The 25,730-nt window shown below is 42.6% G+C and overlaps 3 protein-coding genes across 3 annotated transcripts in view; 1 reads left to right on the top strand and 2 right to left on the bottom strand.

Moving 5' to 3' along the window:
* MRPL18 (mitochondrial ribosomal protein L18) overlaps positions 1-3,076 on the bottom strand; it is a 7,937-nt gene extending 4,861 nt beyond the window's left edge. Inside the window, exons 1-2 of the mRNA XM_008585429.1 lie at positions 2,662-3,076; positions 2,165-2,351 (exon numbers count right to left, since the gene is read on the bottom strand). Of these exons, the coding sequence (XP_008583651.1) occupies positions 2,165-2,351; positions 2,662-3,076 (602 nt within the window). The remainder of the gene's footprint in view (positions 1-2,164; positions 2,352-2,661) is intronic.
* Positions 3,077-3,681: 605 nt separating this feature from the next.
* Positions 3,682-13,844, top strand: TCP1 (t-complex 1). Its single transcript, XM_008585427.1, has 12 exons — positions 3,682-3,941; positions 4,979-5,064; positions 5,271-5,399; positions 6,934-7,031; positions 7,424-7,534; positions 7,887-8,068; positions 8,242-8,368; positions 11,408-11,583; positions 11,955-12,078; positions 12,373-12,565; positions 12,710-12,873; positions 13,542-13,844. Exons 1-12 carry the CDS (start codon positions 3,878-3,880, stop codon positions 13,756-13,758), a joined length of 1,671 nt encoding a protein of 556 aa, XP_008583649.1. The 5' UTR covers positions 3,682-3,877; the 3' UTR covers positions 13,759-13,844.
* Positions 13,748-25,730, bottom strand: part of ACAT2 (acetyl-CoA acetyltransferase 2) — a 13,402-nt gene continuing 1,419 nt past the window's right edge. The window contains exons 2-9 of the mRNA XM_008585428.1: positions 23,943-24,077; positions 22,517-22,698; positions 21,141-21,258; positions 17,428-17,571; positions 16,281-16,403; positions 15,594-15,748; positions 14,530-14,640; positions 13,748-14,144 (exon numbers count right to left, since the gene is read on the bottom strand). Coding sequence (XP_008583650.1) covers positions 13,974-14,144; positions 14,530-14,640; positions 15,594-15,748; positions 16,281-16,403; positions 17,428-17,571; positions 21,141-21,258; positions 22,517-22,698; positions 23,943-24,077 — 1,139 coding nt within the window. The 3' untranslated portion in view covers positions 13,748-13,973. The remainder of the gene's footprint in view (positions 14,145-14,529; positions 14,641-15,593; positions 15,749-16,280; positions 16,404-17,427; positions 17,572-21,140; positions 21,259-22,516; positions 22,699-23,942; positions 24,078-25,730) is intronic.

Raw genomic sequence — 25,730 nt, 5'->3', positions numbered from 1 at the left:
GGGTTGCGATCCATTGCCAGACACGGAAAAAGACAAAAGACAAAAAAAAAAAAAAAAATACAAGTTTATGCTTATGTGCATAGCCTATCTCTGAAAGGATACACAAGAAACTGTATTTCCTACTGGATTTTACAGCATACATATCTATTACACTTTAAAAAAGTGAACTCAAGTTAAAGCAAAAACCAAATTAAAAGATTCTCACTATGGGCTGGCTGCTTAGCTCAGCTGGTTACAGCGAAGCCTTATAAACCAAGGGCACAGGTTCAGATCCCTGTATCAGCCAGCTGCCAAAAAAAATGAAGATTCTCACTAGGACTCTTAATATGAAATAGAAAAGCACTAGATTTGGAAATGTGGGCTTAACTCCTGGTTTTGCTGGTGGCTCTAGTTAAAATGACAATCTTTTAAACCAGGGGTCAGTGATGTTTTCCATAAAGGGCCGGATAGTAAATATTTCAGGCTTTGTAGGCTAGACAGTCTCTGTCAAAACTGGTCAACTCATTTATTGTAGTGCTAGAATAGCCAGGTGATACATAAACAAATGAGAATGAGCATGCCTATGTCCCAAGAAAACTTTCCCATGTGCCATAGTTTGCTAACTCTTGTCTTCAACCATTTGTTCAAGAAAGGGGTAGAATTCATCTCTAAGGTCATTTCCTACTATAATATCCCAAAGTTTTCTAGTGATAATATTGTGAATAGGGCAGACAGGGAAAAAAATTGGAAAATAGGTCTCTGGTTATTTAAGTGACACAAATATTAAATGAAAGTAATAGATTGGGTGTTTCAAAAGATTTTCACTTAAGATCCAGATTATTTCAAAATTGAACTGCCAGCTCCCTTCAACTCTTCCCTGTATAGTCTAAGTAAAAATGCCACAGCAGCTGTAACATATTATTATCCGTATTCCAAATTCCACTATGAAACTGTTAAGACTTTTGGTGACAGGGATGACATCTACTTTATCTTTTATCTCCTACATCTAGCACAATGCCCAGAACAAGTGATACAGGCCCAATGTTTGTCGAATAAATATATCACATGTTATAATTTATAGCTTGCTCTTATAACTTTACATATCCTTAAGAAATATTCTAGGGGCTGCCGATTAGCTCAGTTGATTAGAATACAGTGTTATAACACCAAGGTCAAGGGTTCAGATCCCTGTATTGGCCAGCTGCCCCCCCCCCAAAAAAGTTCGGGGAAAATAGAATGATAAGATAATACAAATCTTTCCATGAATTAAAAAAAAAAAAGAAAATTCTATTTTAGCAAATCCTCACCAAGTAGATAAGTGGCAGATAAGCACCTACATGCTGCAACACATTGATAGTGTCCAGGCTCTGAAGTCAAATAAAACATGTTCAAATCTTATCTCTGGCACTTACTAATCAGGTCTCCCACTAAGCCTCAATTTCTTTGTTCCTGTAAAATGGGGAAAATTACTGTACCTGCTTCATAATATAGTTTTAAGGATGAAATGGAAAAAAAAAAACTTATAAAACAACTAGTATAGTTCCTAGTAAATAGAATGTGTTCAGTAAATAATCATCTTTATAACAAAACAGTTCATGTCTATAAGAAGACTCCTAACTGGTCTTCTACTGCCCACTTAAAAATTTATTATCCATAAAGCAGCTGGAAGGGTGTTTAAAAACCAGATCACTCGTGCTCAATCTTCCAGATCACTCGTGCTCAATCTTTAAGTCCTCTCATAGTCTCCCACTGCGGTGAAAACAAAGTCTAAAGTACTAGTGATCTATTTCCTACGTTCCCCTCCATTTTCACCTTAGGTCATTCATCCCTTTGCCCAGTGAGCTCCAGGTACACAGACCTTTCAGTTTCTCACACACACCGAGGTCATTCCCACCCTGTTTCCTCAGCTAGGAATGCTCTTTTCTGGGAGATAATTTTAAAATGTCACCTCCTCAGTGAGGCCGTAGTAGGCACCCAGTCCCCTCCTCGGACATAATCATCTTTAAGTTTTCTCCATGACACCTACTAATTTACTGTTTGATCTACCCTCTCAGCTACCCCCACCTCTCTACATACCTACCACACGTCAGCCTCCTGAGAAAAGCCTCGGGCAATATCTGAAACGTTCGTGGAATGACACGGTGAAAACAATCTGTAGGGTGCTGTCCCAAGCAGACTCAATTACCTGTGCCAGAACTCACGGGAGGGCCACACCGTCCCCCAACCCCGCTCTTTCCTGGCCACAGCTAACAGCTCCAGATTCCGGGGGTTCCGGTTGGTGAACTCTGGGGCAACAGCTTCATTTTCCGCAGGGCCCAGTTCAGGTTTCACCGCCGGCGTGGAACCGGTTGAGAGCGCTGCGAACCCACACTCTTAAGAAATAGAAACGACCACATTTATCTTAAAAAGTAACCACGACCGACAGAACAGGGATGTGCTCTAACCTCTATCCCCAGCAATTCTGCCACTCTCCCGGCACTGGAAGAAGGACGGAATGTGTGTCTGGCCACAAGGTGTAGCGTCACAGATCCTGGTCCTTACCGTTCTACCACAGTCATCACACTGCCGTTAGCGCGTTCACTTTTCGATGAGTACATCGAGTATAAAACAGCACTTGCATGTTCGCCTCCATTGTGCAAGCCTCACAGAGTAAGCTGAGAGAAGTAGGGCAAGATTAATTACCAGGGCTCCTGCAGACCGACAACAACTCCCCAAATAGCGACCGAAGCGCCATAGCGAAAAAGATCTGGGGCAGAGCCTTGGAAAAGCCTCGCCTCCTTTTCCTCACGGGTGTCTCAGAGGATCGCTGGCCACAGTCATATTGACTCACGGAAAAATCAAAAGATCGCGTAGGTCCTGTAACACTCCACGCGAGAGACGCTCTCGACCCCGAACTAACAATCTCCGTGCCACTGAGTGGCCGAGAGAGCAATCTGTTCTCCCCGTCCCACCAATCATCGCTTACGTCGAGATGCACGCAGGCCCTAGAACCAACCAACCACTTCGTAGCAAAGCACGTGGGGGTGGGGCAGGGTCCCGGTAGTTTCGGGCAACGCTTTTGGCAGGAGTCAGGCACCAAAGGCACGCAGGACTCCATGTTACTGTGTTTGGTCCTGGAGTTGCAGAGCTTAAACCGATCACTGTCGGGTCACACACACCCTAGTTGGGAACTGAAAGGAAATGGGCCAGAGCAAAATGCACAGTATTCTCCTGAAAAACGGCGGACGTCTTCCTCAAGCTAAAAAATTTGCCGTATAGCCCACGGGGGAACCTTGCCCCATCCCCACACCCTACCCTACCCAGGTTCAGGCCCTCAAGTTTATACTCGTGAGCCCTGGAACAAAGCCCGACCGGTTTGCCTCATGCTAACCGATCAACGGTTTAAGGATAACAAAAAAGAATACAGCTAAAACCCAGCTTTACCTTGGAGAAGGCCCCGTCCCCCAGCCCTCCCCAACTCCAGACCCCGCCCTTCCCGCTACCTTCCCTAGAAGGCACTAGAATGTCCAAACGCGCATGCGCAATCTTGCCTAGGAAGCAAGGAACTTTCAGCAAGGGACTTCCTTCCGCAGCCCAAGATCCTGACTTCCGTTCTCCGCTTTCGCGCCCTTCTCATCCACTCTCTGATTGGAAGAAAATGCTGAGCCGGCTCTCTTCCGATATCTTCGCTTCCGGCGCATTCACGCTTCTGTGCTCTTACCCGCCTCTTCTTTCCCGCCATGCCTCGGGGTCTGGCCAGAGGAGGGGGGAGGCGGGCGGGGCGCCGTTACCCAGCAGCCCCAGCGGCGTCGCTCGGCTAGTTTCACGCCGCCGCCACCGCTGTTTGGGCCGCCGCCCGGCCGAGGGACCGAAATTGCTCCCGGTGTGAGTCAGATTCGACGCGTACCCTGCCGCCAAGATGGAGGGGCCTTTGTCCGTGTTCGGGGACCGCAGCACTGGGGAGTCGATCCGCTCCCAGAACGGTAAGGGCGGGTGAGGCCTGGCTCGGGCGCGCCGGCGGTGCGGGCGGAGTCCCCAGCCCGCCCGGTCTGCCCGGGCCGCCTTCCTCCCACCTCCTCTTTTACTCCACAGAAGGGGCCCCGGGGGGTCCCGCGGCCGCATCCGACCGCCAGCCGTTCTCGCCACACGAGGTGGGGCGGCGCGGTGCCGCAGCGCCCTCTCCCCGCAGGGGAGGGATTCTGAGCGCGCAGCACGTTTCGAGAACTGCGCCGGGGGGTGTCCCGGGCCGAGGGCTGGGAACGCGAGCCCCACGCGCTGACACTTGCTGCCATGCGTCGCGTCCCGTCCCGTTTTGTTGCAACCGGGTGGAGCGTCCATCTCAGCGTTTGGGCTTCGGTTTGGGACTCTAACCAGAAAAGACTAGGTTCAGCTGCCCATTTAGCAGATGAGCAAATGGCCACGGAATTTAGGTGACTTTCCCATTGTACCCCTTCAGTTGTCTATAGTAGATGTGTTGGGTGCCCGATGTCCAGATCCAATTCTTATCCCAACCTATCATTGACAGCTTCGTGCAGTAAAATTAGTTAACGATATGTCAATTGGATGTCGGTGTAAGCGGTACTTAAGATATATTTATTCCAGTAAACGTTAATATAAGTCAGTAAAGCATTCGTTGTCGTTGTTCAGCCGCTTTTGAGAGCATTTACGTTTTGAAGTCGTGGGTGCCTGTCTAGCTTACCGTTTATTTAGATTCCTTATTTTAGTGAACGAATTTGAAGTCTGCACTTTCCGGGTGGACTGCCGCTTTTTAGCCTGACAGATGGATTATCTATTTAATGGGACTTAAAAATCTGCCGGGATTTGTAGGAAAAGGTCAATATATACTTTTTTGGGGTGGTATGAAGTGTCAGGCCATTAAATTGTAACTATTGAACAGATTCGTAGAATTGGAAGATTCAGAGGCTGTTGGATGTCATTACTTCTTTAGGCTGAAATGATTGTCCTTTAGAGTGGTGGGTTTTTCTAATTTCCTTTTTTTCCCCCCATTGACTATGTACAGTTATGGCCGCAGCTTCTATTGCCAATATCGTAAAAAGTTCCCTTGGTCCAGTTGGCTTGGATAAAATGTTGGTGGATGATATCGGTGTAAGTACACCTAACTGTTGTGTTGGTTGCCTTGAAGATAAAAGATCTTAACTATATTGCTAGGTGAATTCTTTGTTTTTATCAGAATACTGGTATTGAAAGGTGTATTAACAGTGAATGTATCATGATGGGGCTGTGTTAATTTAAGGGGTGTCCTATTTCTGTATGTGATTTATGTTGTCATTTTTTTCCTGCAAATTTCTTAGGATGTAACCATAACTAATGATGGTGCAACCATCCTGAAGTTACTGGAGGTAGAACATCCTGCAGCTAAAGTTCTTTGTGAACTGGCTGATCTGCAAGACAAAGAAGTTGGGGATGGAACTACCTCTGTGGTAGGTAGTCACCTGGTAGAGTGGCAAAAGAATGGTCATTTTTCTTATAAAGAAAAAGGGGGGGTGAGGGGTGGGACTAAGAGTTGAAGCCATAAGTGAATCATTTGCTTTGAGTCAGAAATAAGTTAACACGTATAAGGGGGGAAAATTAAGCTGTTTCTCATGTAGCAATTTAGAAACAATTTAAAAATTGATGGTTATAGCTAGTTTGTACAATTTAAGTAGGAAAGAAACTTGACATAATTTAATATACCCCATGTTTTGAGGGCTTTTTTTTCCCCCTCAGCTATGACAGTATTCATACATTACACAAGTTTTTTCTTGGTTTCTGAAAAGTTTGCTTCCTCCTCCCTTGTCACCACCTGAGTTTTGGAAATTTCTAAAATCTTCACTTTTATAATTGTCTAGAAAAGATGTTACCAACTTTTTTTTTAACTAGATGTTTTTATATTTTAAATGTTGACACGCAATCTCAAGAATTCAAAACGGGAGTGTAATTTAGCATGATATGATATAATCTGTGGAGTCAGTAAACATGATTAATAATATAAATTCTTCGTAGGTCATCCAGTACAGTGGTATAGTTTGGTGAGAAAGATACTCTTGTAAAACAAGATATGGTTTGTAGGGAAAATGTATTTCTAGATTAAACTTTACTGTCAAAGGATTGAATCTCCCTCTTTTGAAATATGCATATGGGGCTGGCCAGTTAGTTCATTTGGTTAGAACGTGGTGCTGGTAACACCAAGGTCCAGGGTTCCATCCCTATACCGGCCAGCTGCCAAAAATAAAAAAGAATTTTTTCAGTTGGTTAGCATGTAGCACTGATAAAATATGGAAATGTTTTTTGACTATGCATCTTTTTTTTTTAATTAAAAAATGTTTTAGGGCCGGCCCGGTGGCGCACTGGATAGTGCGCCGCTTGGGAAGCGCGGCGGCGCTCCCGCCCAAGGGTTCGGATCCCACATACGGACCGGTTCCCGCTCACTGGCTGAGCGAGGCACGGGAGCAACACCGAGGGTTGCGATCCCGTTGCCGGTCCCCGGTCCGGTACGGGGGCAACACTGAGCCGGACACGGAAAAAGACAAAAGACAAAAAAAAAAAAAAATGTTTTATAGTGTGGGGTTTTTGGGGGGGGTTGCTGTTTTTGTTTTTTTACAAGAACAAGTTTTTAAATAAGCCAAATAATAACCTAAAATAAAATAGTACAGGTCAATTTAATAGTCAAGTTCTTAACTTGTTTCTGTTGAGCACTTAGTCTCTGAAAGTGATGAATGTGTCATCTTCTACTATTGTACTTCTGAACTAATTTCTATCTAGAACATTGTTCTGGTTCCTTTCTGGTTTTGGCCACTTGAATACGGAATACTTTGTAGAGTTCTCTTTTTTTTCAGATTTCTAATAACCAGTTATTGTTTCACCATCATCACCATTCTGGTTAATGATATCTGACCATTTTCATGTTGTTCTTATGTATGCTTTGCACATACTGAATGTCAGGCATGCTTAGAGCAATGAATGTTTTCTCAACAGGTTATTATTGCAGCAGAACTTCTAAAAAATGCAGATGAACTAGTCAAGCAGAAAATTCATCCCACATCAGTTATTAGCGGCTATCGACTTGCTTGCAAGTAAGATCGCTTTCAGAAAATTTTATGTTAATTGATGTAATAGTTGTAAATGGTCTGTTTTGATTAATCACTAAATTTTAATTTGAAAAAGTTGTGTTTTAGCATTTTAGTAGTAATATTTGAAGTAAGAACTAAGGCTGGTATATTTTTTTTTCCCATTTGACTACCATATTTTCTTCTAATAATAGATTTTAGTGGCTATGCTTATGGGATAGATTAAAATTGCCATGATCTGAAGAGGGAGGGTTTTTTTGGTGTCCTCCTCCTATATGAAATGGCTGAACAGAAAATGAATTACCTATGACATTTTGACACTATGTGTTAAATGTGATAAAACTAAAAAGTGAGTAGTAAATTTACAAGTGTTTTTCTCCCCCCCCCACTTTTAACAGGGAAGCAGTGCGTTATATCAGTGAAAACCTAATTATTAACACAGATGAACTTGGAAGAGATTGTCTGATTAATGCTGCTAAGACGTCTATGTCTTCCAAAATCATTGGAATGTATCCTTGTGATGATTTAATAGTTTAGATTTTTTTAAAAATAAAATCTTATGTTTGTTTTTATGCAGTATCAAACTTAAGCAAATTGATACTGCATTAGAGATGAGTGATGCAGTATTGAAATTGTTGCCTTTTCTGCATTTCTAGGGTGAAAGTAATATAAAGCATGTATAAAAGTGATATAAATCACACACACTGATTAAATAATACCGTAGCATTTTGATGGCATAAACAATTCTTGTTTTGTTGAAGAATAAAATCACTAAAAGGAAATCCCTTTGAATTATCCTTTATTTTTATGGGTACCCTTTGTCCATTCCAAGCGTGTTATAATCCCTAACTGTCGGCTTAGAAATGGCGATTTCTTTGCTAATATGGTAGTGGATGCTGTACTTTCCATTAAATACACAGATATAAGAGGCCAGCCTCGCTATCCAGTCAATTCTGTTAATATTCTGAAAGCTCACGGGAGAAGTCAAACGGAGAGTATGCTGATCAGTGGCTATGCACTCAACTGTGTTGTGGGATCCCAGGGTAAGATTCTGGATTTGGTCACAGAATAAGATACTACCTTAAATTTGTGTTTACATAAACAATTTAATGAGTTTATGCTATTCTTTATTATGCTTTTAAAAATAGGTATATTTTATGAAACGTGGCATTGTTATAGTTACCGTAAAAGAACTTAATATTATGTTCCATTACAGGCATGCCGAAGAGAATAGTTAATGCAAAAATTGCTTGTCTTGACTTCAGCCTGCAGAAAACAAAAATGAAGCTTGGTGTACAGGTAGTTATTACAGACCCTGAAAAACTGGACCAAATTAGACAGAGGTATGTTGAGAGATTATTTTTGGCCTTTAAAAGGGAGGTGTTTGTAAATTACCCTTGTGTTGGACCAGGTGGTAGAAAACTACAAAGAATGATTGCTGTATTGGACAGATAACAGAGGAAGTTATCAGAACTACTTATTAGGTAGCAGGATATAGTATTCATAAAACTGTAGTTTTAGGTGTAAGTATCTTAGAGAACTTTGAAAATTAACATATTAACTAAATCAAACTATTTTAGAGAAACTTCCGTAAAAATTAGAAAGTGTGATGGTTGTGTTTTAAGAGGGATTTGGGGTGATATAGCTTGACGTTTTGTGGAATTTTGGTTTTATGAGTCCATTTACATTAAAAATATGGAAGCCAGGAACCTATTTCCTCCAAGAAGCAGTATTGAACTCAGCAGCAGTGTAGTATTGACTGTGCCTACTGTATGCCAGGTACTATGGGATACAGGTGGTGGTATTTATTGATTGGCATGCTAGAACAACTAGGTGTGGGGGCCGGCCCGGTGGCGCACTGCTACAGTGCGCCGCTTGGGAGCGTGGTGGCGCTCCCGCCGAGGGTTCGGATCCCACATACAGACCGGCCGCTCACTGGCTGAGCGAGGTGCGGGCGTGACACCGAGGGTTGCGATCCCGTTGCCGGTCCCGGTCCGGTCCGGGCGCGACACTGAGGGTTGCAATCCGTTGCCAGTCATGAAAAAAGACCAAAAAAAAGGAAAAAAAAAAAAAAAAACTAGGTGTGAAGACAGTTTGCTGCTATGGATTGTGACTGCTTACTTCCAGGTAAACTGTATCATTCAGTTATTTTAACAGTTATTAGTTTGAAAAAACAGCTGAAGCAAATCTATGAGAAATCTTTGCTGTCATCTTTTAAATCTGTCTGCATTTGTATTTTTTTCCTCTTTCCTTCCTGATAAAACAAAGTATCCTTGCCTCAAAGGCCAGTGCCTCTGCAATAAGTGTTCCACAGTCTGATACTTTCTGCCTTAGAGCATTGCTTCATTGATGCTTCTTTCTCAACTGTATCTTCTACTAGTTCTACTCTGCCGCCTTTTCTAGATTCCACTTGTAGCTCTCCTGTCCTTAAATGAAAACCTCTTGCTTGCACATCCTGCTCCAATTACTCCCTCTCCTTCCACTTCTTTTTATAGCCAGGTGTTAGTGATTTACACAAAACTTTTCTGAGGCTTTATTTACCATCCCCTTTTTAGTCCTGTTGTCTAATGAAGGATTGCTTGTTGAGGTCCCTAGTGTGAAATTCAGTAGACACTTTTCAGCCTTCCTCTTGGACCTTCTTAGAAATACTTTTGTGGGCCCAGAGTTTCTGTGATACTCCCCTGTTTGTATTCCTTTGCCTGGGCCACCATCCCGCAATATTTACTGTCCCTGGATATCTCATTAGTTCCCGTTGACTTTAGATATTATCTCTGTGTTAGAGATTCTCAAATCTGTTTCTCTGAGCTCCAAACACATACATCTGTCTAATTCAATCTGCTTTCCCCCCCCTCCCCTTAAGCATCTCAAAGTCACTGACTAAAACTAAACTCCTGATGATACCTCAAATACGCTCTTGGCCATTTTAGTGATGGGGACCCTTCTACTCGTGCAGGAAACTAGGAAATATCCTTAACTCCTTTTTCATTTCATTTCCTGCAGGGGGCGGGGGTGTGTTACCAGCAACATACTCTCCAACTTGAGCTAACCAGCAGCCCCTTAACTCCCCTTTTTTTTTTTTTTAAACCTGATAATCCTTTTCCCCTCTATCTCCAAAGCCCCTTGTTTTCTACCTCCAAATTAAATTCACCTACTTTCTCTTGTCCAGATTATTGCAGAGGCACCCAAACTAAAAGACAATGATTTCCTGGATTTATAGCCCCAGTTCTTGGTGTAGTGTCTGGCACACAGTACTTGTTCAGTAGGCAGGGTTTTCTTTTGAGGTTGATCTTTAACTCACTTTACTTTAAAAATGTTTGAATGATATTGTCTATTCACATGGCTTCAATTATACATGGACTCTTCAAATCTGTATCTGTTTCCCATTGTTTGCTTGTGATTTCCATAGTATATCTGGCTGCCTCTTAGTAGCTTCACCTGAATAACACAGAGGGTTCAAACTTGCCTTGTCCTAAACTGAACTCTGATTTCCCATCCTGCCCCCAGCCTGTTGGCCTTTATTTTACTCCAGGAGTCAGTGGCTATACCTCTTAGTTACCTAAGCCATAAACTTTGACTTTCTGCTTAGGCTGTCTGTGCTCATTGGGTATATTCCTGTATTTCTAGCTACTGTCTCCTTGCCTTCGGGCTTCATTCTTCCAGTGCAGTTTCCACATTGACATCAGGGGATCTCTTGAAAACAATTTAACAATACTAGTCTTGGTTAAAAATATTAAGCTTTGCCATCTAGGCTCTAACATGGCCTACAAGGTTCATTTACTGTCGCCTACTTCTACAATTTCAACTCCTACCCCTCTTTTGGCTTCCTTGTCTCACCTCCTAGGCTGGATTTATGCCTCTCCTTTGCTTATAATTTCTGCATACCACTTCAGTGACACTTGCCCTGGAGTGTGATAGGTAATCCTTCTCCCTGCTAGATCCTCAAAGGAAGGGCCCATTTTCTTTCTTTCTTTTTTTTTTTTAAAGATGACCGTAAGGGGATCTCAACCCTTGGCTTGGTGTTGTCAGCACCATGCTCAGCCATTGAGCAAATCGGCCATCCCTATATAGGATCCGAACCCGTGGCCTTGGTGTTATCAGCACCGCACTCTACCGAGTGAGCCACGGACCGGTCTCCATTTTTCTCTCTGACCATAGTTCTTGATTAGGAACTCAAATTAGGGTTTTGGAGAGCTAACTGATAATTTTTAATTCCTTGAACTTTTCCATAAATTGGACCAATTGAAATTCTGGTCATAAGTCGGAAAGAGCAATAAATATAATTTAATTTGTAATTATTTTGTGAAAAATACTTTATGTGATAGCTGCATTATTAGGAAAAAAAAGACAGAAGATAACTTTTGTGTTTATTGCTTTCTCTGTAGAGAATCAGATATCACCAAGGAGAGAATTCAGAAGATCCTGGCTACTGGTGCCAACGTTATTCTAACCACTGGTGGCATCGATGATATGTGTCTGAAGTATTTTGTGGAGGCTGGTGCCATGGCTGTTAGAAGAGTTTTAAAGAGAGACCTTAAACGCATTGCTAAAGCTTCTGGAGGTATATCTTCTGCCAGCTCTCAGATAAAATACTATGTTATTCTATGCGACCGCATCAAAGGTCTTTTTACATTGGAATATCGACACTATGCAGCTTCAAAAACATTTTTACTCCCTTAATACTTTGTGCTACAAATATATTTATGGAGCTATGTTTCACATAACTGGAATAGTTCTTTAACTTACTGAGTTTGGGAATTTATGGACTGAATTTGTTCACCTCAAAATTGACATGGTTCCATCTTAGGATAAAGGGACATTTGCTTGTCTGATGACTAACTGTAAACCTTAAACTTATATCACTTTTATCATAAATGTTTCTAAGTCTAAGGATGTTACAATATTTACAGATCTTTGTAATTGTCTTAATAGCAACTATTTTGTCAACCCTTGCCAATTTGGAAGGCGAAGAAACTTTTGAAGCTGCAATGTTGGGACAAGCAGAAGAGGTGGTGCAAGAGAGAATCTGTGATGATGAATTGATCTTAATCAAAAAGTAAGAGCTAATTTCTAAATTATAAAGCTATATGGATTTTTTTTTGTTGAGTAAAAATAGGTTTCCTTCCCATTTATTTGCTGCTCTAGTCTCTCAATGATATTAGCAGTTATACGCATGGGATAAAATAATATTGGGCCATTGTAATTGAGATGGAGTAACCATTTCATCTCTTTTGCATGGACTAGACATTGCTTTTGGTACCATATGTCTAAATGTTCTGGGTAAGCAGGATTGATCAATGGCACTTTTATAAAAATACTGTTTTAAGAATCTTGCTTTTGTTTTTAATAGCACTAAAGCTCGTACGTCTGCATCAGTTATCTTACGTGGGGCAAATGATTTCATGTGTGACGAGATGGAGCGATCTTTACATGATGCTCTTTGTGTGGTGAAGAGAGTTTTGGAGTCAAAATCTGTGGTTCCAGGTGGGGGTGCTGTAGAAGCGGCCCTTTCCATATACCTTGAAAACTATGCAACCAGCATGGTAAGAATTATTTACTTTCAAGAAGGGCAAGGGAGATGATCTTTGGTATTTTGTTAATACGCTTTCCCCAAGACCTTAGGTACTGCTGTGTGCTTTAATAATTTTTCCTGTAGTGAAGAGACTCCTAATTGTTTGTCATCTTAGGGGTCTCGGGAACAGCTTGCTATTGCGGAGTTTGCAAGATCTCTTCTTATTATTCCTAATACACTGGCAGTTAATGCCGCACAGGACTCCACAGATCTGGTTGCAAAGTTAAGAGCTTTTCATAATGAGGCTCAAGTTAACCCAGAACGTAAAAATCTAAAATGGTAAGCATACAATTACCCTGTCTTTTTCATCATCCTCTGTATATCATATTTGATAGTTTGGTTTTATTTTAAATTCATAACATTATCTTTTAAGCTCTTCCTGGGCTTTTTGAAAATAGCATTGAAAGGATAGTAAACACCAAGGTCAAGGGTTCAGATCCCCTACTGGCCAGCCACCAAAAAGGGAGAGAGGGTGCAGTTGACTATAGAGTCAGCAAATACAGATAACAGACTTGTCAGATACTTAATGTAAAAAATGTTACAAGTGTTTGTTGCTCAGTCACTCATAACTAACTCAAAAGACGAGGACTTTTAGATCAGCACTGGTGTGTCTTAGCCTCTCCCTGCTTCTCTGGTAGACACTTTAGCTACAGGAAGTTCCCATAGAGGCATAGGTGAGGTAATTTTAGAGTGATCCATACTCTCAAGCAAAAACATCAAGGATCGATTTGTAGTCTTTTAATTCTATTTTTCCACAAACCTTTTGAAGTATCCATGTATCTTAAATGATTGGAAACAGTTTCTTTACTACCTTCTAGGCCTTTCTACAGCTCTTAAGTGTTGCATAAAGGGACTCAAGTTTCCCAACATTTCTCAAGATTAACATTTGAATAGAACCTGATCATTGTGTAAGAAATCTTTTAATACTTTGTGTTCTTTAATTGCAGGATTGGTCTTGATCTTATCAATGGTAAGCCTCGAGACAACAAGCAAGCAGGAGTGTTTGAGCCAACCATAGTTAAAGTTAAGAGTTTGAAATTTGCAACAGAAGCTGCAATTACCATTCTTCGAATTGATGATCTTATTAAATTACATCCAGAAAGTAAAGATGACAAACATGGAGGTTATGAAGATGCTGTTCACTCTGGAGCCCTTGATGACTGATTTCTCTTTTATTTATAACAATGTTGAATACAATTGTCTTGGACCTTGAATATTACACATTAAAGTACAGCAAGCTATTGACCTTGGATTCTTGTGAAGGAGATGATTTCCATACTCACTTTGGTCCTCTGATTTCATATATTATAAACTTAGTACTTTGTTAGTTTAAAAAGAAATAAGGTTCGAATTTCCATTAAGCGTGATCGTTTAGCAGTTCATCCTCTCTGTACACACATTGCTATTCCCATCCCACCCCCAATGCACAGTGCTGCAACACCACGAGTACCACCTGTTCTCTCTAGTGTGTGTAACAGGGTCACAAGAATTCGACAGCCAGATGCTCCAAGAGGGTGGCCCAAGGCTATAGCCCCACCTTGAATGTTGACCTGAGAAGGAGAAAGTTTTATCATAGATCATTCTTCTATGGACATAGTTTAAAATCCTAAACTTGTCTTTCCTCTTAATATTTTACCAGGCAAACTATTCTTTTCAAATTGAACTTTCCTGCTGAGGAATAAATACATATTGTGACATCTATTCCTGACTTGTTACTTTAGTTTAAAAAATGATTTTAGAAATCTAAAATGCTCAATTCTTACCTGAAGTAAACTAATGTAGTCAAGATTTTTGCCTTGGGAAGCAACAAAATAAGTGAACTGAGTCTCACTAGGAACTAGTATTCACCCATTACCAAATGGCCAATACATCTAATTACATACTATTTATAATCTCTGTGAAATTGCATTGGTGAGCTCTCAGGCTTATGTTTACCTTGTCTGGGTTTAATCCAAGTTCTTTAGTTATTGCAACAGAGAGGGCTGCAAAGGCTTCATTGATTTCAAATATATCAACATCCTTCAGTGACCAACCTGCTTTTGCAACCTAAAGGAAAGATTAATAGGATAAAGATCTAAGAAAAGGGTAAAGTTAGTTAAGCCATTTTTTTTTCCTTCTTGTCTTTTTTTGTGACTGGCAACGGATCACAACCCTCGGCATTGCGCCCGCACCTTGCTCAGCCAGTGAGCGGCCAGTCTGTATGTGGGATCCGAACCCCTGGCGGGAGCGCCGCCGCACTCCCAAGCGGCGCACTAGCAGTGCGCCACCGGGCTGGCCCAAGTTAAGCCATTTTTCACTGTACACATATAAAAATATGCTGCATAATACCAAAGGATCTCTTAAAAACTTCCACTTTGGGTTGTTCCTAGATCTGTCCAGTGATACCTCACATGTTTTGCCTTTGTGAAACCCAATTCCATCCAGGTCAAGGATGTGCTCTAAAACATCCCTTAGAAATTCTAAACTGTCTTAAATTTTGAACTAATAGCATCTGTTACATGTAGGTAAGGTGACGTAACAGAATTGGTTTCCCTAAAAAGCATGTGATCCAAATGTTATTGGCAATTCTTTGTGGTGGGGAAAGACTAGAGGTCCAACTAAATAAGCTTACTTAAGGCTAACAGGAAGACAAGTTAACATTGCATAAAAAGCAAATGAAACCTGATATGAAAACAAGCACAAGAAAAGAGATCTGAGCAAAGGTTTAGAGAGGGGAGGACTTGGAAGGAAATCGCATGTTACTGGCCTGGTCCCAGAGGTTATATGTGGGGTCCTCAAAAAGTTCATGGAAAGATGTATATTACCTTTTAATTCTATTTTTCCACGGAATTTTTTTTTTTTTTTTTTTTTTTTTGTGACTGTTGAGTACAAGGATCCAAAGCCCGGACCTTGGTGTTCTGTAACACTGATTTAATCAGCTGAGCTAACTGGTCAGCCCTTTCCATGAACTTTGAAGCACCCTCATCAATAAAGCAAAGGATAAGATCTAACAGACTCACAGCTTGCTTTATTGCTGGAATTGGTCCTATTCCCATAATGGAAGGTTCCACACCTGCTTGTGACCATGAAACTATCTGGGCTAGAGGTGTGAGCCCACGATTATCAGCTTCTGACTTCTTCATAAGAACCACAGCTGCAGCACCATCATTTATTCCTGGAAAATACGAGTGACTTGATTCATATAAGGCTCATTAGCCTCAGTTACATGTCTGTGACTACTTTCTTTTCCACCTGAAGACATGAGCTAAATTATTTTACATATTGCCAAAGCTATCTGCCATAATTTAACAGACTTTATAGTGTAGTTAGAAATGGTAAGTTTGGCAATATAATAAAATTGACCATAGAACATTCCAACCAGAGAAAATGGAAAGATAACAGCAGTGGGGGAGAGGATATTTATGAAAGGAAATGGAAACAATAAGCCCAGGCATCACAAGGAGGTATTGATCAACCGTGGAGTTCCTGAATTTACTTTTTCATTTGTATGTCTAATTGGGATGTCAAAAAACAAATCAATTCTTTCAGTAAAGGTTAAGTCAATGATCAAATATAGAGAAACTATATTTTTCCTTTAACAGACTGAGTTTTCATAATTTTGTATATAAATAGTTAAATGAAAAGTATTCACTTGGTATACCCTGCAGTGGATGGTATTCCCCCAAATGCCCTTCAAAAAATCTCACCTGAAGCATTAGCTGCGGTGACTGTTCCCGTTCCATCCTTAAGAAAGGCAGGCTTTAGCTTGGACATGACTTCTATGTTGCTCCCGTGGTGAGGAAACTCATCTGTTTTAACTTCAGTAAGACCTGAAAAAAGGAAAACCAATTACCCAAGATTAGGACAGATAGAGGTGAGTGTGCTGGAAGTGGTGAATTTCTCAGACATGTAACATGAGGTTTCATATTTGGCAGAAAGGTTTATTAACATACACTCACTTTCATTCCAACAGGAGGAAAGGACACATCAACAAGAATTAATGTATGTTGAAACAATTTATGAGAACTGTCCTCATGAGACATTTTGGATGTTTTCCAAATCCATAGCCCTTCCTGAGGAAAGTAGTTACAGGGAGTCATTTGTGCAAAATGATGCTCTGTTTTGTGTCATAGCACTTCGCTGGTTACAACAGAGTGGGTCAGGGAGTCTCAAAGCCAGTTTCATATGGACTGGACATAATGTTAGTTATCAATAAGAGAATTTGACTAGAGCACTCTGTATTAGACAACTGCTAACAGACCCTCCAGAAATGTGGATGTAAAATCCACTCTCCAGAAATGTGGATCTAAGATGTGCACAGAAACAACAGGAGATAATGGATGTTCGCTTCTGAGAAGGTTTAACCTGTGCAGGGAACAGGCCAGCTGTCACCTCCTAACAACCATGAGCCAATGTACCAGTTTCTCATGAAAACTGCTGTATACACACAGCAGCTGCAGGCACTGTGGGACCAAGAGTGTCTGAATGCCGAGTTGACCGTGTTGCCCTGTCCCATGAACGTAACCCGCCCCCCCCCACATTCAGATATATCCAGGATGTATCTTTGCAACCTGAAAAACATAACTAAGACACAACTTATAAACATTTATATCTATCTATCTATCTATCTATCTATCTATCTATCTATCTATCTATATCTATATCTATATATATGGAGGTGGGGGGCAGCTGGCCAGTACAGTGATTGAACCCTGGACCTTGGTGTTATCAGCACCACAATCTAACCAACTGAACTAACCAGGGTGTGTGTGTGTATGTGTGTGTGTGTCTGTGTGTGTATGTATGTCTGGCCAGTATATGCACTGAACTAAACCATTATGATTATATACCCACCTTTTCTAGAAGACACAAAAACAGGTACAATCTCTTTGTCAAAATGGCCGGCTTTCTGTGCACTCTCTGTCCTATTCTGGGACAGAACTGCAAGCTTGTCCTGATCTTCTCTACTTACTTGCCATTTTTTGGCTACATTTTCAGCTGGAAAAGAAAAAGCAAGCAAAAAACCAACATTTTTCACTAACTGGCTCTTGGTAGCTCAAGTTGTACACACTTAAGTGCTGACTGCACACTCTAGAAGGCTCACAGGGGGGCTGAGGGGCAGTGCTCAGTGAGGGGTGGCCTCCCTGCCACAGGCAGTGGATTTGGCAATGTTGTAGTGACTCTCAGGAAGTTATTTTCTTTCTCTCTTCCTTCTCTCCTTTCCTTTCTATGTAATTGTAAATGTTCCAAAATTTCCTTTAAAACAGATTCAGCATTTATATTTTTTGCCCCATTTCCTTTAACATTCTCTTTCTGAACCATTTGAGAGAAGGCTGTAGATACAATGTCCTAATATCCTTAAATTTTAATTTCAGTGGACACTTTCCCAAAACAAGGCCTTTTACATTATCACAGTCATAAAAATCAGGAAATCTGAAATCGATACAATGCTATTACCTAATCCTTGTTCCATATTCATATTTCACCTGCTGTCCTAATAATGTCCTTACAGCTATTTTATTTGTTCAATCCAGAATCCAATGAAGGAGCATGCACTGCATTAAACTATCAATCTCTTTAGTTTACTTTTATCTGAAACAGTTCTTCAAAAATAGTGTTTCTGGGCCGGCCCGTGGCTCACTCGGGAGAGTGCGGGGCTGATAACACCAAGGCCGCAGGTTCGGATCCCATATAGGGATGGCCGGTTGGCTCACTGGGTGAGCGTGGTGCTGACAACACCAAGTCGAGGGTTAAGATCCCCTTACCGGTCATCTTTTTAAAAAAAAAAAAAATATAGTGTTTCTTAAGCTTGATATTTTTGAAGAGCATGTGCCAATTCTCTTGTCAAATATCCTCAATTTGGATTAGTTTTATGTTTCCTCAAGAGTAGACTGAGATTATGCTGAAGGGCAGGTGTGTCACTGAATGATGGCATGATCTTAGTGAATCTTACTAGGACACAGGTGAAAATCAGTTTATCCCAGGGATGTTAGCTTTAATCATTTGGTTGTAACCTGGTGATATCCACCAGATTCCTATATTGTAAAGTTACTATTTTTCCATATATAATTGATTAATAATTTAGGGGAAGTTATTTTGGGATTATGAAAATATCTTCATCAAATTTCACCTAGTTTTAGCATTCATTCATGATTTTTTTTTTTTTTTAAAAGATGACCTGTAAGGGGATCTTAACCCTTGACTTGGTGTTGTCAGCACCACACTCTCCCAAGTGAGCTAACCAGCCATCCCTATATAGGGATCCGAACCCATGGCTTTGGTGTTATCGACACCACACTCTCCCAAGCTAGCCACAGGCTGGCCCCTCATTCACGATTTTCTAACTCCAAGATTCCTTCTATATGTATTAAATGGCATTTTGCTGTAAAAAAGCTTTTCCTTCTCTCCTCATTTATTCAGTTATTTACCTCAGTATGGATTCATGGACTTTAATAAGTTACAAGCCATCACTATCATTATTTATATTATTATTTATTTTAATGCTCAAATTGTTCAAAATTTGGGCAGTGGGAACCCTGTAGGCTGACTCCTGTGTCCTACTGACATGTCCCCATATGCTCTGAGCACATCCTTAATTTTTTTTTAGCACCTTTGTCCTAGCCCTGAAATGAGCCATTTCTCGAAGGAACCCTATTTCCTTTTACTGGAGGAAGTATTTAGAAACAGATCTAGGTATTAGGACTGCCCATTGTTACTAGTATGTCATTGTTTCTAGGCCTATCAGTAGGAACTTTCATATATAAAAACAATTTATAATTTTACATACAGATACAGTCATGGTGACACCTTGAGTCATACTGATATCTCCAAATGCAATCTAACAGAAGCTACCTTCTCCCCACTTTCCATACTTGTAACTCTCTTCTACAAAAGTGAGAAATGGCTTTCATTATCCTCAAAAAAAGATCCTTTTGCAGATTTCTGGAGCTCCTTTTCTTTGTAGCTCCCATATCCCACCCCACAAACTCCAGGCATCTCAGCAACCCCAAATTCCCTGCCTCTCCAGATCATTAAGACCACTGTCCCCTGCTTCAGTTCTACCTCTCCATGCCAGTTTGGAAAGTGCCCCCAGGCAGACAGCCAGTAATAGTAGGCTTTCCCTTCTCTCAAGGATCTCAGTCTTGCATGATTATTAATCACATGTTGCTTGATATATTTTGACCAGTTTTATAGTTGTTTATAGTAGGAGGTCTAGTCTTTACCAATTACTCCATTGTGGCCTGAGCCATCTTTTTTTTTTTTTTAAATGAGAATTTTATTTTCTCCTACTTCTGGAGGCTAGAAATCTAAGATCAAGGTACCAGGAAGTTTGGTTTCTCCCCTTGGCTTGCAGATGACTGCCTTCTTGCTGTGTCCTCACATGCTCTTTTCTCTGTGTGCACATCCCTAGTGTCTCTGTGTATCCAAATTTCTTCTTATGAAGACATCAGATTGGATTAGGGCCCACTCCAATGGCCTCATCTTAACCTAATTACCTCTTTAAAGGTAATTAAACAGTCACATTCTGAGGTATTGAAGATGAGGGCTTTGACATGAATTTTGGAAGGGAGCAGGGCACACAATTCAACCCAGAACACCTTCAAGGGGGCTCAGGATCTGAATATTTAATAAGTACCTCTGGTGATATTGAGGCCATTGGTGAGAGTTACTCACCTTGAGAGACTCTGGCCTAGACGCCATACCAAGGATGACCCTGGCACAGCACACAGCGCCCTCCATGGCCTGCCATGTGCCTCTCAGCCTTCTCTGCTACAGCTCTCACTGGAGCAGCACTCACCTTGAGAGACTCTGGCCTAGACGCCATACCAAGGATGACCCTGGCACAGCACACAGGTGCCTCTCAGCCTTCTCTGCTACAGCTCTCACTGGAGCAGCGATGGAGACGCCTGGGGCTTTGCACTGTTTCCACATCTCCAAGCCCTTCCCTCCTTCCTCACGCTCACACACACTATTACATCTGCTTGGACTCTTGCCCTTTCCCATCCTCTTTCTCATCTGATTTACATTTCTCATAGCAGCACAGCCATTGCTGCATGCATCTGAACAAGGTGCTTAACTTCTCAGGGTTTGTTTCTTTAAAATTAAGTGTCAGTTCTGTTTCCTAAGTTTTACATTCATATGCAGTAAAGACATGAGTTCTTTTGATTTATCACTTGGCTTTACCAGTCAACCTAGACCACGGGAGCCTTCTAGATGGGTGACTAATGATCTGATTGTGTAGTGCAAAACCAGAGTTAGGCCTCAGAAGAAGTGGCTTATCTCTAGTGCTCCTCTGCCACACGACCACTCTGTGGGCCCTGTTTCTTCATCTGGTTAAATGAGGGGACTGATCCAGAACTCTGAAGGACAATCAAAGACTCACAGAATAGTTATTTGCTCATTTCACTTCAGTTCACCAACGAGGAACCATGCCTTTCAGCATGGACACAAAAATGATTAGGACTTGGTCTCTGCCTAAAAGAAGGAAAGCACCTGAGAAGCAGATTATCGTATGATCTTTTTCAGCCTTTTTAAAATTAATATGTTTCCAGCCATATCTGCCTTACCTGTAATGCCCATATGATAGTTGTGAAATGCATCTGTGAGACCATCACAGAGTACACTGTCGGCCAGCTGCACCTCACCCATCTTTACTCCTGCTCTCAGGTGAACTAAGTGTGGAGCCTGGAAACAAGACATACAAATGCATTTCAGCGTGGTTGTGATTAGTCCTCTCCTTAGGGTCCCACTCAGAACTACCTAGCATTTCCTCTGTCTTTATCTAATCCCCTATGCAGCCCTTCTCCCCAGTTCCAGCTCCTCACCCAGGCCAGAGCCTGAAGACCCTTGGAATTAGCAGACCACTCTTGGGAACCCATTTCTCTTCTACCTAGCCATTTCCATTTCTCTCTCGAACGTATCCATTCTGTGTCCCATTTTAAAAATCCCTTTTGTTCTTTCCAAAGAGGCAACAAATTATCTGTTAAATGAAGAACTCATCTAAGGGCTTAAGCAGTGCTAACAATTTGTTACTTATTTTGATGGAAGACATGAAGCCTATAGTAAGAATAATCAGGTTGTCTAATTAACTAATGCAGAAGGATCTCTGAGTAGGGAGTGCCCTTAACTCCCACCAACTCAACAGCAGCTATAATAGAATGGAAAGAGCATTACACTTGGAGTCAGGAGAGCTGTACTTGAATGCTGGCTTTAGGCCAAAGTTTCTTTACCTGTAAATTGGGAATGATATCATCTAAGGTACAAAAGCACCTGGCAAAGTCCTGCACAGATGTTAGTATGTCCCCATCAAAACTGATCTGACCATTTTTGCAACCTTCAGCCTGTCTCCTCTGGAGCTGGGCTGAATTGGCCTCTGACTAGATTATTCCCAGGTCAGCCTGAGCTGCCTCAGTAGGAGGCAGGGGATATACTTTTTCCCTTTCACCATTCTGCCAATTTGAGGGATGGACTTGATGAAACAAACCCCAAATGGCAAACCTATTGGAGAAGGGTGCCACTCAACGGTCCTCTTTTCCATGTTCTGTATCTCCAAAAGGTCAACAAAGTCTGGTCCCTGGGGTGCTCCTTGCCATGTGCAGGAAGGTAAGTGGCAACATCTGCTTTTGGCTTTTTCCCACAATGAGAAAGAAATTGAAAACCAAGAATATCAACCAACTAATAACATGGGTTTAATTCAGGAAATATGCTTCAGTAAAAACAGTTTAGAAAAAATATATTCTGTTCCAATCACACTGGGTGATAGTCTTTTTCTTCAACCTGGATTTCCCATCTGATTTAAAGAATAATTAACATTCAGGTAGGGATCGAGGTGGAATCTATTTTTTGTCTCTTTGTTCACTGTTTGGTTCCAGCTCTGATATGCATCAATTTACTCTGCTATTGTACGGATGTGAGTTTATCAGTGAGTCAGCGAGAGCCTTACCTTGCTCATACTTTCCATGCCTCCTGCAACCACAATGCTGGAGTCTCCTATCCCTATTGACTGGGCTGCAAGGCACACGGCTTTCAGACCTGACCCACAGATCATCTGGCAGCTCCACGCTGGAACTGAGTAGGGAATTCCTGCACCCACACTGGCTTGCCGAACAGGATTCTGCCCACATCCTACAAGAAGGCACACAGAGGCCTCTCAGCAATCAAGGAGAAAGATAGAATGTCAGGGTGAAAGAGCCTGCAAAATTGCCAACTGGGTCATCTGTAACAACTGAAAAAGTCTGAGTCAAGGGCCTGAAAAGGCAGAACAGAGGAAGTGGCCAAAATGTAGTCAGTCTGAGGTGTTACACATATATTTCAAAGCTCTGGAGCCATGAGAAAGTGGCATGGTTCATACAAGACTTTAAGGCCCATGGGCCGGCCCGGTGGCGCACTGGATAGGTGCGCCGCTTGGGAAGCGCGGCAGCGCTCCCGCCGAGGGTTCGGATCCCACATACAGACCGGGCGCTCACTGGCTGAGCGAGGTGCGAGGGCAACACCAAGGGTTGCGATCCCGTTGCCAGTCCCGGTCCGGTACGGGCGCAACACTGAGGGTTGTGGTCCATTGCCGGACACGAAAAAAGACAAAAAAAGGAAAAAAAAAAAAAAAAGACTTTAAGGCCCATGATGAGTTGAGAAAGAAGAATTAGGAAGAACTAAAAAACTACAAAGTAAATACACAGAAAAATGTGCCAGGTCTCAGACAGGGTAAGGATAGAAGTTGTTTTTGAGTAAGCATTTCCAATTATCACTACAAATAATAAGAATTTATGCTACTGAGTGAGCATCAAACTAGCTATTGATAACTAATTAGGAATGGTCAGTGACCACTGCTCTGTAAACCCAGAGGGAATCAGCTGTAAGACGGGAGTGCTCTCAGGACTCACCTATCTTCCTCCAGCGAATGACACACCCCCTACTTGTGAGGAGCATGAAGTACAACCTACCTTCCCAGCTCAGAAGTGAGCCCTAAGAGGGCAAAGACTTCACCTGTGTCACTGGAGCCACACTCCCCAATACCTAGCACAGTGCCAGAAACACAACAGGAATTCAATACATTTTTCTTGAATGTGTGACATTTTAGGGGAATATGGAGGACCATGCATACTCTCCTATGCATCAGGCTGGCTCTACTTCTAAAGAATGAAAAAGCAGTGTAGGTCAGTGGTCTAGGTTCATTCAGGGGAAAAGCATACTGAAGAAGCTGAGTCTGATGCTGAACAGAAACTAGTGATGGCTGGGAGGAGGAGGGACGACGGGAGAAATTCTAACAGAGGAAACTGAGCCAATGTACAGAAGCAGGAACATAAATGTGTCTGTGTGTTAACAGCTGTTTCTAATAAACCTGAGCTCTCCCGGGGTCTCTGAGGAGTTACCTGCTGCCAAAACATGCCCAAATATGACTTCGGACACCTCTTCTGGAGCCACAGTGGCCCTCTTCAGGACTTCTTTAATGACAGTTGAGCCCAGGTCCTGGACAGGAACAGTAGATAAGGCACCACTGAAGGAGCCTGCAACAGAAGGGTGGACAGAGTGGACATGTGAGAGCTGAGGGCAGTGCAGAAACCCACCCCCGTGCTGCAGGCTCTGGGCCTCCTCTGGCCGGTGAGATGGGCGCTGTCTGGAAAGACCACTGCGAGGAGGCAGCACCCTCTCCCTTCATGCATTCCCTCAACAGCTACTCTGGGCAAAGGGCAGAGTGTGTGTCACAGCCCGTGGTGCCCAAGGCCCAGACAGGCGACTCCCAGAGCAGCCTGTGTGTTACTGGGTGGCAGTTCCAGGTTCTTGGTATATCCGTGTGGAAAAAAAAAAAAAATCTTTCATGGGTCTAGTGAAAAGAAAGGAAGGGGGGTACAGAGAAATGGAACATAATAGGGAATTATTACAAAGTGAAGGTACACGCAGAAAATAGTGCACAGGCGTCCCTGTGCTGGAGTGAGCAGAACTAAAGCCACATTGGGACTGAAAACCACATGGGCTCCAAAAGATCTTAAAAAGACAAGTTTTTTTCCTGGCATGCATTTCTCTGAGTTCCCACTTTCCCCATGGTTATTTGGTATTTTGGACCTTGGTTATGGGGCGAGATGACATTATTTACATGAACGTAAAGTTGTTTTCCAGCCAGTCTGAAACTGCAGACTTGCACGTACTACCCAGATCGTGAGATATCAGCAAGGAAGGGAGCAGAAACCAGACGACGCCTTGGCCAGACCTCGCACCTGAGACCTTGCATGTTGCATGAAGCCCTTGCTGCTCACGTGCCCCTCCCTCCCACTTTTCATTTCCCACGTGCCATTTCCTCAACCCCTCTTTAAAAATCACTCAGTAAATCTGAGTCTCGGAGATGGCTTTAGCCTGGACACTCTCCTTCAGGTTTACCTGAGAGATGGGTTCGCCCAACACCTCCCGCAGGTCACCGGTGCTCCTGAATAAAAGCTGACATTTTACTTTTGGGGTGGTTTGCTTTTGTCTGAGTTGGGCATCAATTTTGGGGAACCTCAGCCAGGAGCTGAGGGAGAAACGCCTGCGCCCCAGATTCTTATGGGGAGGGTTTATATGTTGTGGGACAGGGGTGTTTCTCGTCAGGCTGCACCTGCTTCCTGTCATGTGTCCCTAAGTTTCTGAAAGTTTGGGGCATGCACAGTGCGGTCGCTTTCCCATATCTTTGTCCTTTGCCGTTTGGCGTCGGGGGTGGTGGGGGGAGGTCGTGTGAGTCATCTGCACTTTGGATGCCCCCAGGGTGCAGCACTGACCTCCAGTCCTAGTATTCACGAGCAGCCTCTCTGGGGCGTGTCCCTCCTCTGTCCTGTCCTACACGGACCCCTGGCCCCATCCATCTCCTGAAATCCGAGGGGATGGACGTGGCCCACGCTTCCCAAACAAAGGGCGCCGGCGGCACAGCGGGCCAAGGGCTGTGAAAACTCCGGGGCACCGTAGACACGGAGGCAACAACCGCTCACCTTTGTTGTACCAGCCCGACCCCCTCCCAGCGCCGGGGTCAGACCAACTAGCGGCTCGCCCCTCCTACCGCTGGGCCCACCGATGGCTCCACCCAGAGCTGGCCAATCAGGGGCCTCGCGAGAGGAAGGCTCCCTAAGCCAGCCAATAGGAGAGCCGAAATGGCGCAAGGGCTCTACCCCAGGAGCCAATCCGAGCACGAGGGG

This window comes from Galeopterus variegatus, unplaced genomic scaffold (genome assembly GCF_000696425.1).
Source record: "Galeopterus variegatus unplaced genomic scaffold, G_variegatus-3.0.2 Scaffold3567, whole genome shotgun sequence".
Lineage (NCBI taxonomy): Eukaryota > Metazoa > Chordata > Mammalia > Dermoptera > Cynocephalidae > Galeopterus > Galeopterus variegatus.
Note: the sequence above shows the minus strand (reverse complement) of the source record. Positions and strands in the feature narration are given on the sequence as shown.

What these genes read in the sequence shown, in the direction of transcription:
- TCP1 (XM_008585427.1), top strand. Translation starts at nt 3,878, where the DNA reads ATGGAGGGGCCTTTGTCCGTGTTCGGGGACCGCAGCACTGGGGAGTCG. An exon ending in GGGATGGAACTACCTCTGTG is followed by an intron (nt 5,400 to 6,933) that starts GTAGGTAGTCAC and finishes TTTTCTCAACAG; the next exon opens with GTTATTATTGCAGCAGAACT. An exon ending in TCTTCCAAAATCATTGGAAT is followed by an intron (nt 7,535 to 7,886) that starts GTATCCTTGTGA and finishes CTGTCGGCTTAG; the next exon opens with AAATGGCGATTTCTTTGCTA.